The 13,339-nt window shown below is 39.5% G+C and overlaps 1 protein-coding gene across 2 annotated transcripts in view; it reads left to right on the top strand.

Annotated features, from left to right (window-relative positions):
- Nucleotides 1-13,339, top strand: part of npat (nuclear protein, ataxia-telangiectasia locus) — a 31,009-nt gene that overhangs the window by 15,616 nt on the left and 2,054 nt on the right. For both annotated transcript variants that reach the window (XM_041809160.1, XM_041809151.1), the window contains exons 13-16: nt 2,874-4,241; nt 7,361-7,461; nt 7,761-7,854; nt 9,924-11,230. In XM_041809160.1, coding sequence (XP_041665094.1) covers nt 2,874-4,241; nt 7,361-7,461; nt 7,761-7,854; nt 9,924-11,230 — 2,870 coding nt within the window. The remainder of the gene's footprint in view (nt 1-2,873; nt 4,242-7,360; nt 7,462-7,760; nt 7,855-9,923; nt 11,231-13,339) is intronic.

Genomic DNA, 13,339 nt, shown 5'->3' with positions numbered 1-13,339 from the left:
TATCATAGAGGAGAGATGATTATGGTTTGTTTTGAATAATAAAACAAAAAGACAGAATATTGTTTAATCAGGATGTGAAGCAATATATTGAGGTTTTTGTAAGATATATAAATATATTTTCATATAAGATATAGGTAAGATATTGTTTATGTCTGAATAATGGGAAGACTTCAGAGTCAGTAAAAAGATGGTTTACAGTAAGAATCACTAACAGTATTGTGCTTTTTAACCAGACGATAATCTACTTGAAATGTTTTGCTGATTAATTTAAGGAGCATTTGTAATATTATTAATAAACAAATAATTTTGGTGCCTGTTTGATAAAACAGCCACAGAAGTAGTCCTACAAAGTCCTACAAACTCAATATCAGGAAATTCTGTTTGTGATTATCAAAGATTGCAGACAAACTCTTGAACCCAGACACATCTGTTGGTAACACAGAGAAAAATAAGAGCTTCCCTTACTTCTCTGAAGTTATACTCACTTTTTATTTCTGCAGTTTAGACAAAGTTCTCTCTCTCTATGGTTATGGAAACCACCAAAAATTTAAAGTAGAAATTTCATCATTTTAAAACACATGGCATTGAAACGTATAGAATACTTTGCCAATCTCACTATATTAGACATTATCATTGTTTTTGTACAATTTGTCAGGAAATTTTGATCATTAAAAATGAAAAAAGACCAAATAAGCTAAGTTTTGTGTTTTTATTGTTAAGATTTGAAGTACTGTGCATTCAGGAAGTATTCAGGCGGTCAGTGTATTTTCTGGCAGATCCATTTGAAATGCTTGAGGAAAAGGAAATCATATGACCATTGGGAAAGGTGAGCATTTCAAAATAAAAGCCTCCATGTTAAAACAAAAGCCACCCATTTTGTTTTACAGTGTTATAATAGGCCAAATTGCTCTATATACAGTGTATAATAAATAATGTAAATGGGCTGTAATGGTATCACCTTTTATTCTTTTGTTCTCATTTCATGTATATATGTATGTATATATATATATATGTATATATATATATATATATATATATATATATATATATATATATATATATATATATATTAGACCACCTGTCATATTTGCCTCAGAGACCATCAAACATCATGAAGTGCTTTAATGAGGACTCTTTCATTTTCAGTGAACTCTCCGCGTTTTACTATTTTGAACAGGAATGAGGAATTTCAAACTGAATTCACCCAAATTTGAGCCGGTTCACTGGGCTTCTCTGAGAAGTCAGAAATGAATCAAGCATAACATTCAACCACTGAAACTCATTTTTCTCTTCAGGAATGACAATAAATAACTATAATTTGACATATTCATCAAGAAATATTAATGTGCTTTACTATTTTTTCAGTTTTTTTTTGTAAATCAGTAAATTTGAAAACTCATGGATAACAATAATAATTCTATTTTAGCATTAAAAATATCATTTGGGTTAAAGAGCTTCTACATATTGGTGTATTAACCATTGCAGAAACATCAAAAATAATTTTGGTAATTACCAATGCTGTTAATTTAGGGCAGCTGTGGCAGAAACCTTACTTTGGTTAGGGTTAGGGTGGTCTAATACATTTGAATACTGTATATACATATATGCAGAAGGGCTGAAAGATTGAAGAAAATGATCTAATTGTGATTATTTTTTATTATAATTATTATACAGTTATTTTTAAGTTCCTCATCCTATGCTTTTCCTCCAACACAAGCAATAAATCATTCTATATTTTAACCAGTACAATATTAAATAGATTAAACTGTGGCAGAACAATTTTGATAAAATGTCCAGTTTTCAATTATTTTGACTTATATTGAAAATTCTATGTTGAATGTTGCATTAAAGGGAATGATCATTTTTATGTCACTCTGATTATGAATAAGAAAAAAACTTAAAAAAAAAAAAAGGGAAATTAGGATTTTTGCTAACTTTTCTAAAAAATGACACCTAAATGTTTGCATGGTGGGTGGGACATATCTCTGCTGCACAAAAATTTAATTAATTGGTATTTTAACACATACTTTAGGTCAAAGTAATATTGCACCTTTTGTGATGTGAAAATTGCAGTAGGACGTATTGTGATTTAATCTAAAATTCAATTAATTGCCCAGCCCTAATATGCAGTATATATACCTATAGATAGAGAGATAGATTGATAGAGAGAGAGAGAGAGAGAGAGAGAGAGAGAGAGAGATCGTTAGATAAAACTATTTTCGTCCTGTAAAACACAATGGATGACTCTTGTTTGACATTGAGGCTTTTATTTTGAAATGCTCACCTATCCTAATGGGTCACATGATTTCCTTTTCCTCAAGTATTTCATTAAATGAAGAAAACAAAATAATGAAATTGAAAAAAAAAAAACAGAAAAATTGAACCCCTTTTATGTTATTTGTTTTTCCATTTTTGTGACCAAAGTGTAAAAACAGAAAAAAACTAAACTAAAACTTTCTGTTTTTTCCCATTTTTTGTCAAAAAAGAAAAACTAGAATAAAGAGATTTTTGAGTCTGTTTTCAACTGAGAAATGGATCTGCCAGAAAATACACTGACCTCAGACCCCCTTTACTTTATAAAAAAAATTAATTTGTTGCAGCCTGATGCTACAGTAGAAAACATCTCTACTCTCATTCATCTGCACAAAGTACAATGACAAAGTAGTAGTAAACAGATTTTTAGAACATTTAGCAAATTTATTTTAAAAAAATGAGTTATCACATTGACGTAAGTATTCAGATCCTTTGAAACAACACCTGAAATTTCTCTCAGGTTCCTCCCATTACTCTGATCTTTGCTGAGATGTTTCTGCACCTTGATTGGAGTCCTCCTGTGCTAAATTAAACTGATTGGACTTGACCCTCTTTTTTAGGTACAGCTCAAAAAGAGGGTCAAACAACAACCCCATCAAAGACAAGAACTCCTGACCCAAAGGAGCGCAAGACCAGAAAGCCTCCTGCTCCCACCTTGATAAAGAAAATCGTTTGTGCACCCGGCAGCAGATCGTCGAGGATTGAAAACAGCTCTGCCAGATTGCTATTGGCTCCCGGTATGCAGCAAGGCGTTTCTTCTGCTGAAAAGAACTCTAACAGAAAAGTGCCAGCCTCACTTCCCAATAAAAGTGTTTCTGAAACACCGATGGATATTGATGAGCCTTTAAATACACCTCCTGCTCCCTCAGACATTGTGGCTCCCCAGGAGCCTGCACCAGCTCTGACCACCGCTGTCCTCAGTGACTTAACCACGGTTCCCTCCTCAAGAGCCTCTGCTGCTTTTGTTCTACCAGAACTGACTTTGCCCTCTAACATGGACAAAGACCAGGATCCTAAACAGATTCAAGGATCTAAAGAACAATCCGCACCGTGCTGCACATCAGCCCCGAGTAATCCACCTGCATGTTTGACCTCTGTACAAGATGAAGTGAACAATGCTCCTACAAAGACCTCTGACCTACCTCATATGTTAATATCAAGCAGTGCAGACACTCAGCAGGTGTTTACTCCATCATCTGCCTCATCCACATCTTCTACCTATGCTACAGGTACAGCAGTGTGTGCCTTACCCTCACCAGCCTCCTCTTTTCCATCACTCATGACATCTGGCTTACCCACACCTGCCACTACCTCTACAGATACACCTGCCCCATCTGCATCACCTGCATCCATCCCCTCTTATGCCCCTGTTGTTGCTACACCTGATCCTTCAAGTGACAACCCCACCACCCCGAGCAAGGCTGCAGCCGATTCCAATATAGTTTCTTTAAAGATCATCATCGATAACCAGGATGAGCATTCTTCCAGTGACACAGCCTTAAATCAGGCAATATCAAGCATATCTGGAGAAAACATACCCACCATCTACCTTTCCTCTCCAGTTAAGTCTCCTGCAGTCCCTGTCACACCCAAGGCCAGTCTGGACGAGGCAGCGCTGGCAGTAAGTGGACTACAGAGCTCTGAGGGACATGCAAGTCCACTCAGCATTAAGACGGGGGCTGTAGTTGCATCCCCATTAACAGGGACGTCCCAGGCCCAGCAGAACTACATCATTCAGCTACCCCTGGACAGCAGCAGCCACGCCATCCAAGGAGCCGCAGCCAGCTATTACCTTGTGACTGATCCCCCGACTACAGATACTCAAACCAGACAGGTGCTGCTGTCCACTGGTATCTCTAAGGGACAGTCTATGCCTACCAACCAGTACGGGGTGACGCCACCAACTTGTTCTCCTGGCTTCTCCACTGGTAAGGCACAACACGACACATTTTTGATGAGTTTGTATTTTTTATTTTTTTGACTTGTGCATTGTGTCAGCAACCTCTGGGCGACACATTCAAAAGATGATGCTGCTCTAGCACCGGTCTTCAGCAGGAATACTTTGGTATTTTAGAAGTTGGGTCGTAGAAGAAAATTTGGTTTGGTTGTAGGAATTTTAATTTGGTTGTAGGAACTTGGCAATAGTAGTGGCATCAGCCTCCAATGATTTCAGTGTGTTGGGAGGAAGCTAGGCTGTTCAGTGCTGCAGACAGAGACAGTTTTTCCAAGTAATTTAGTGAGTTTTTGGTAAAAATGGGCCAGAAAACAATGTTGACTCAAATGCACCCTACATTAAAATTTAGAAGCTTTTTATTTTTCCTCCAGAAATCTGCTATGTTTTGCACTATTTTGCAATGTAATCCTCAACTATGTGTTCTACCGCCTCAGTGTGTTACTGCCTCCTGATCAGTCAGTGTTTCTGTCGGTAGCCTTCAACAGAGACAACAAACTAAACTGACTCTAGTTATTTCAGTTTAGATTTCCACTTTAACAGCTGACACAGCCAGATCAAAAATGTCCATTCAGCTCTTTTAGTTGAGGTCTGTTTCTCTAATTTATTTTCAGAGTTTAAAAGTTTAGTAAAACACCAATATTCAGTAAGGCAGGGAACTCTGGATGGTCAGTGATGCAGGCTGCAGGCATCTGTGAGCCTCTATCAGAACTTTCCTGTAAAAGGCCATATTGAGATTTTTTCTAAATTGCGATTAGGCAATCACTGAGGAATATATTCTTCAAGGCAGTCTGGCTGCAGAACGTTCATTTCTGATGGCCACTCTCACAGACGGACCATCTAAGAAACCGTCTCTTCCAGAACCGAGATGCCCTAATAGGTCAGCACAACGTATTAGGTGCCAGAGACTAGAGCTCAACCGACTGATCGGCGGGCCGATTAATCGGGCTGATTATAGCGTATCACAGATTAATCAACATCGGCCAATATGTAGCCGATATATTAACTTTTTTTTTTTTTTGGCTGCGCAGGGATTCTGTCGCTCTGCTCCTGTGTGTCCCTGCTGAACTCAGCCCGAGTGCCAGCCCCCCCCCCCCCCCAACACACACAAGCAGCTCTCTCTCCCCCACTCAGGCCCCATCCACACGAAGACGAATTCAGGAGTATACGCAAAAGGTTTTTGTTGGATCAGTGTTTCATCCACACGGAAACGGTGTTTTGGGTGACTGTAAACGATACTTTTGAAAACGGGTCTCAGAGTGCATAAACCTGTAAACGACTACCGCTTGTTCTCCGTGTCGACGGCTATCCGCATCTTTCTTGAAATGAATGTCACACACAGCGTAGCTCTCTGAAGATGGCAGACTACAGGGTTGTGTTTGTGCTGCAGAAGCTACTGAGCTTGTTATGGCTTTTAAGAAAGTTTGTGTCAGTTTTCTGTGAGCTCTGTCTTCTCCTTTAGTGCATTTCCGTGGCAGCAGTACAGCACCATGTACAGGCTTGGCATATGCACTACAGCGTTTTTAGTCGATTAAGCATCTTTGTGAAATAAAGATAAATGCAACTGTTATTTCACATGCCCACCATTATCTAATAAAAGACTATTATAAAGCATTTTGATGTTGTCCAAGTTGCATCTTTGGGAAATAAACAAAGATAAATGCAACTGTTAAATTAGTATATATCCTGTGTATATCAATGTTGTTATTTCATATATCGGCCGATATATCGGTTATCGGCCAATATATCGGATATCGGCTTTGTTTTAGCCCCCAATATCGGTATTGGCATTGGCCCCAAAAATCCCATATTGGTCAGGCTCTGTCAGAGACTGGGGACCCCCACTGTACCTGGAGGTGGTTGAACAGCCATGCATATTCAAGAACAGTGTAGACAAGGCTGTCCATAAGGTAGGAACAAGGGGGAGGTCTCTGGGACCCAGCCAAACTGGGGGCCCATGGAGCTTAGCAAAACCATGGTCCATTGTGAAGTTAAGCTGTGATATCCATATTTCATATTTGAACTGAATAATAACCACTCTTATCAAAGAAACAAATATCTTTATTCATTTGTGTAGTGAACGGCCTTCTGTAAATGAAAATAACTTTTGTTACAAAAGGAATAAAAATGGCTAAAATTGGTTGATAATGGAAAAAATGGTGGAAAGGTGGTAAAATTAGATTTCTAGAGAATAACTTTGAAGTATCTTTGGGTGGCTGAAATGGCTTTAAGTGCAAAAAAGTGGTGGAAATTAGGTGGGATGAGATGAAAATTTGATATAAACTGGCAAAATTGGGTTTACTGTGGTTAAAATGGTCAAAAAAAGGTTGTAAAAAACTGATTGATAGAGGCAATAACAGGCCAACAGAGGCAACATAAAGCAAAAAGTGGCAAGAATTGTTTTAGAAGTGGCAAAAACAGGCATGAAAAAGTGATGGAAAGAGTTGAAAATGGACAAAAATGGGTTTGAAGTGGCAAAACTGTTCTGAAATTGATGTTATATGTGATGGAAAACGTTTAACATTTGGTGAAATTAGTGTAAGGTGGCAACAGTGTAATTTAAAATATATATATATATTTTTTTCAAAGCATCTGGTGACCCCTCAGAGCGAGAACCACTGCTCTACAGTAGCTCGTAGGCAGGAATGTTGTTGTTAGAGTTTGACCAGCTTTTCCTTTGGTTAACAGTTCTATCTTGCAGCACCAACCCCATCATCATCTTTGGCTTCATCATTTTGTTTGTCTACGCCGGTGACTTAAGCACGAGCAGAGCGCTCTGTGATCAACTTCACTGAGGGAAGAAATCATAGGAAGCAAAAGTAAAACTGAATGATTCTGTCGGACATCTCAGATATGGCCTTGATTGCTGATCACTGTAGCAAACTCCAGAGTTTAGCTACGCTCAAAAAAGTTTGAACATTTCTTCTGTTGTATTTCCGAGTGGCGTGGACATTAAAACTGTTGGATTCTGAGCTAAGAGGACAAAAGCAGGTTTAAGTGTGCTCATGCTACTAATTTTCCTCTGAGAATGGGAATTGGTTTGTCTTTAGCAGATTTATTATTCTTTAAAAAATCAACTGTTTTCTTTCTGTGCAGGATCAACATTCATCTTACCATCAACTGTTAAGCCCATGATGCTTCCTGTTTCTGTCGTGGGCCAGAAAACTCTTGGAGCAGTCCAGGTGGTGCCGAATCAGGTAACATTTATTACGGTCTTATATTTATCATTACTACTATATCATAATTATTCTAGTTTTCTTAAACATTCATAAACACTTCTGCTCCTATGAGAAAGTGTGTCTTTGACCAGCATATTAAAAGTCTTTTGTTATATAATTCTGACCCTCATGCACCAGGACAGTCATTTTTGATTTCAAGTTCAGATTATAGTGAAAGCAGCTTTTACATTGCTTTTACATTGACTTTATGACTGTGTAGATCCTCAGAAATATCAACGGTTAACATTTGTACTAACTTATTATTTCTCTTTTTACAGCTGGTTGCCATATCAAACCCGGTACCTGTGCAGCAGTCACAAAACACCCCGCATAAAAATCCAAAAGTGGCGATTAGAAAGTCTAAAACTGCAGGTATGTAACAGTTTACACCTTAGAAATGCTACCTGATAGCTGGAGGGATTTTAGAACTGACTGTTGTTCACTACTTCTGAACCCTGCTTACAGATGAGGACAAAATTATGAATTAAAGTTTAATTTTTAAAATATTTCTGGAGTGCTGTTGAACAAAGCAAGGATTTTTTTAACCCAGTTTTTTCAGCCTTCTAGTTTTATTCTGGATGCTAACATTATTTTACTTTGTCCACAGAAATAAAAACTCCCAGGGTCTAAGTCACAATCCACCCTGGTGCTAAGTCAGTTTCTTCTCCTTGTTGCTGGATTACAGTCTGCAGTCGTTTGTTGTAGTTTTAGTCTCAGACTTGTCTCCTCAGGAATCCCAGCCCATTCTCCTTTGATGGCCTTCTGGCATGAACATTGGTCTTCAGTTCACCCCGCAGATTTTCAATGGGATTTGGTCAGGCCAGTCAGGGAGGCTCACTTTGGCCTTCTGGAGGTAGTTCTTCCCCTGGAGCCACAGATGTTTAGGGCCATTGTTGTGTTTGAAGACAAAGAGATGACCCAGACCCGGTTTAGCTTTCTAAATCTCCACATCTCCTTCTTTCTTCGTGGTTCCTTCCACCTTTACCAGATTCCCAGTTCCAGACTCACTGAAGCATCCCCACAGCATAATCCTCCCATCTCCGTGTTTCACTGTGGGGACGGTGTTCTTTGGGTGATACGCCTCTCCCTTCTTTCTCCAAACATCACCAACGTTTCTAAAACCGAGACAGTTCCTGACTTGGCTAAGTCCCTCTCTAGAGTCTTGGCAGTTGTTCTGAGGTTTTAGACACATCTCTCACTACTTTTCTTTCCAGGGTCTTTGAAATCTTCCTCTTCCTACTTCTGTTAGGCTTGTTCTGGACTGTGTGGCTCTCTTTGAATTTTTTTGATGATCCTTCTCTCTCCAGTTCTTGACTCTTGGAAACGCTGTGATAACTTTGTAGATCCTTCTCCTGCTCTGTGAGCATCAACATTTCTTTTTCTCTGATTTTTTTTTTTTGTTTTTGCCATTATGATTTCTCCATTGACAGCTTAAACCCTCAATGAAGTTTTTAGGGTGTGTTAAATTGTGAAGATCACCTTCAGATTTAGCCTGGTTTTACAAGCTTCGAGCATACAAAGCTAAAGACTATCATTGAACAACAGTGGTTTGTACTTTGGCTCAACAAAAAGGTCAAATTTAGAGGGGGTAAATAATTTGCACCCTGGCATTTTTTTTCTTTTTTTTTTCTTTTTTTTTTTTTTTTTAATAATTTTGTTTCTGTGTGCAAAGTAAAATAATGTTAGCATCCAAGATAAAAAAATGATGTTTGGAAAATTCCTTGCTCTGTGTGACAGCACTTGGGAAATACTAAAACAACTGAAATTTCCACAGGGGGCTTATAATTTTGTCCTCAACTGTACATCTTGTGTTTAGATCCATGCTGGACATGTGGAAATCCTTAATGCCAGGCAGTTTGATGTCCAATATCTTAGACTTCATACAGAGCTAGTCTGGAGTATATCATTACTTTCTATAAGAGTATATTTAAGATGAAATGAGGGAGAAAAGCTGTTAAAGAGGCACTGCTAGGGTCTCATCTTGTTACTAGGTATCCCAGCATGCTATGTGAATTGAAGCTGCTGGCAATACGAATGAGTGGAGGGTAATTAGCCATGAGCTAAAAGGCTAGCTCTTTAACAGCTTTTCTTACATGTTCTTGATAAACATGCTCCTCAAGAAGCAGGGATTTACCATTTAGTAAAGAAATCAGGGCTACTGGTAACAATGAAATGACAGTTAAAGCAAACATGTGACCAGTGGGGCTGTATGGATATAAATAATCCACAGTCAGCCTGAGATCCACGGAGATAATGCATGAGCTGTTATTTGAATAAGAAGTGAGCAAGTACTTTTCCATGCAAAGTCTGTACACTTGAGTGCAGTCAAAATGTAAACAGGGTCTTTAACTTGTGCTAACAGAGCCTGTCTGAATGTTGTTCTGCTACATTTTTGACTGCAGCTGCTGCCGTTCTATTCTGAGCTGGTTTCTTATTTCCAGGCACAGAGAAGCATCCTGTCGATAAGTTGGCACAGCCTGTTTCAGCTGAAGCCACAGCCCAGCAGAATTCAACAAAGGCACCTAAACACAGAAGAATCTTATGTTTTGACTCTTCTGCAGAGGTTCAGCAAACGGCTAAAGTCGCCTTACCTCCAGCTACAAAGAAATCTCCATCGCAGCCTGTTCAGCAGACCGGGATTGATAACTCACACTCAGGAACTCGGACAAAGCCGAACATACTGTCTGGCAGCAAACCCAAGAGGAGGGTTCATCCTGTCAGATGTTCAGCAGATTCTCAGGCCGGAGCAGGCTTTGTGAAGGAGGCAGAGAGGTTAGTGACTCCTCAGCACCAGAAGGATCCTGCACAGAAGAGCCCAGGCCAACAAGAGTCTCAAAGTGCAAGTACGAGCAAGGGGGATGAATCGACGCTCGAGCCTTTGAAAAAGTCAGACTCAGGAAGAAAATCACAATCCACTGACAGGAAACACGGTCATGACAAAGATGCTGAGGATGCGATGGCGAAGGATTCTCATAGATCCAGATCATCGTCATCTGACACTGCTCCAAAATCAGGAGCTAGAAAGGAGAAAGAGGACGGCAGCAAAAAAGATCAAGTAGAAAAAGCTTCAGCAAAACCACGCGAGGGGCACACAGAAAAGAGGACTTCCTCTCAGGGGGTGCCACATGTGACTGCTAACAAGGAGAATGAAATCAAGGGTAGCACGCAAGAGCAGTCCACATCTTCATCCTCAGCATCAAGAGACCTTAGTTCTCCAGCTGGTACCCAGTCCACATCTAATACACAGTCCAAGGCTACAAAAGCCCCCTCTAAGACCAGCTCCCTTGCCAAACAGGCTGCTGAGATGCTGCAGGACATCCAGGCACACAACTCTCCTTCCACTCCTGTCAAGAGACCTGGACCTGGAGCTGGCAGTTCAGACCCCAGTCTTCCCTCAACCCCTGGTACCGGCGTTAGCACTGATGACCTGGTCAGCTGTGTCAGGACTCCTTCTCGACAGAAGAAAGGTAAAGACAGAGAGGGGACTCCCAAGCACCTAATGCCTCCAAACACCCCAGATGCCCCCACCTGCAGCCCAGCCAGTGAGGCCGGCAGTGAAAACAGCATTAACATGGCCGCCCACACGCTTATGATTCTCTCTCGTGCCGCCATCGCCAGGACTGGATCTCCACTAAAAGACAGTTTGCGCCAGGAGGGCGTCGGAGAAAAGTCATCCACAAGCTCAAAGACCGCTAAGAAGCGTAAGCCAACTTCTCCTGCAGCCAGTCCACCTGCAAAGAAAGACCGGGTGAGTACAGCATCAATATTCACTGTGCTAAATTTATTAAGGTGTTCTATCAATTATTTTGTAGTAAGAAGCACTTAAAATGTTTACAACAATGCCTTCATAAAGGTCTTTGAGTTTATAATGCAGTTGTGTTAAAATGTCAGGTTTTGTCCTTTTTATGCCACTGAATATTTGTATGTTCTGAATAAGAAAAATACACAGTAGAACCATCATTATTCTCTGCATTTTACTTGGTAACCAAGGAAGTAGAGTCATGATAGAATTTATGTATTATATTATAAAAACAATTGCAAATCACTTTGATGTGCAGTAGAGTTCTTCTGATTATCAAACTTATTACTGAGGCCGATTTTTGTCATTTCTCAGATTAATCGGAATCAGCATTTTACTTTACAGATCATTGAGAAAGTAACTTAATCATAAGGTGCACTACTTTGGCTCTGCACAGTCTCAGATAGTGTCCTTTGTAATCTGATTGGCTAGTCACATGAGTATTAGCCAATCATCACTTAAGCCTGTCTCTGACACAGTGTGCTTACAGAACCACTTCCTGTTTTCCTGCTGCTACTGTGTTGCTCTGTGCCGTTTCTTGTGTTGACAGAGCTAGAACTTGAGTGGTTATTTTCCTTAATTTTTTGATCATGCAATTAAACTTTTGCCACATTAAGTGCATTAATAAATGCCCATTGGTTCCAAATATCGGTTATCAGTTAACTTTGCAAAGCAGATGGATACGCCTGTTTCCGTGTTTTTCACTGGCAAATCCAAAGCTCCCGTCTGAACCGTTTGGGCCCAGTTAGAAAGTGACAGGACCAACCAGCATCAAGGGGCAGTGGATTTAGTTCAAACAAATCTACAAGCATATGATATTTTACTGACTCCACATCTCTGGAACTACCTAACTCCAGTTAGGTGTGAAACAGTCAAAGGGCCAGGGGATTTTGGCTGGTTATCCAGTAAGCTCTCTGAAGTGCAGCAGGCTGTATGCTCTTGCTTTAAAAATGATGATAGGGTTCAATGATCATTTTTTGAATTAACATACAGGTTAAAGATTGTAAATAAATAAAAATAAATGCTGATAATTAATGTTAAATGAATGCAAACCCAGCTTTGGATGCACTGATGCAACTTTTCCAGACCAGTACAAGGACATACATTTGGGTACTTACCAATTCCAAATACTAAAAAAATGCTATTACAGTTCTTACAAATTACTCTAAAGGTTTCTTAGTTTAATCAGGTGTTCTTCACCACTCCTGACAATTTAGCAGTGCAGAGTTTGCAGTCTACTCCTCTTTTATCATTCTCATCAATGTTGATTAAAGTATCACATACATGGCTCCAACTTTGACTACTAACTAGGGCTGGACAATCTGCAAAAATAATCTCATTGAGATGTTTTTTTCCCATTATTGTGATTGCCATTTAATATGTGATTATTATTAGATTTCTCAGTTTATGCATTTTTCGACAAATTCAAGCACTAAATAATTCCATAAATTTCATTTTATTTAATTCATACACCAAGTAAACAACAGACATTGAACAAAACAGCTAAGGAATGATAGGCGCATGAAAAGGACATCCCAGGTAAGCTTCCAAAAGCTTTTAAGAGGGTGTCCTTACATGAAACAACACCAAATATGCACAACACATAAAAAACACCACATAAGGCAGTCTAAGCATGAGCAACAGCAATCAGACATCAACCATCAGTAGACCAGTGTCAGTACATTTAAAATGCAGTTCAATTCAGAAACACGATAAAACAAAATGCAGCCGAATACTAATCAGGAATAGCAACATCGGTAATTACACATTGCTAACAGCAGCTTCTTTAAACTCCTCTTGAAAACAGAGTAAGACTGTGACATTTTAACGCTGTCATCAATCTCATTCCATATCTGTGGTCCCCTGCACACAACACTCAGACTGGTAGGTTTTAGCCTACATTTTTTCCCTATGATATAGTGTTTCTTCTTAGTGTTGTATGTATGCAGAGGATGGCAGATTGGAACGAGAGCACATAGCTTATAGTTCATACCATGAACAACCTATATAGTACATGCATTATGGTAAGTATTGATCTCAGTGAGCCGAAGTAGACCA

This window comes from Cheilinus undulatus, linkage group 2 (assembly GCF_018320785.1).
Source record: "Cheilinus undulatus linkage group 2, ASM1832078v1, whole genome shotgun sequence".
Classification (NCBI taxonomy): domain Eukaryota; kingdom Metazoa; phylum Chordata; class Actinopteri; order Labriformes; family Labridae; genus Cheilinus; species Cheilinus undulatus.
The sequence above is the reverse complement of the archived record's forward strand: the minus strand, read 5'-3'. Positions and strand labels throughout refer to the sequence as shown.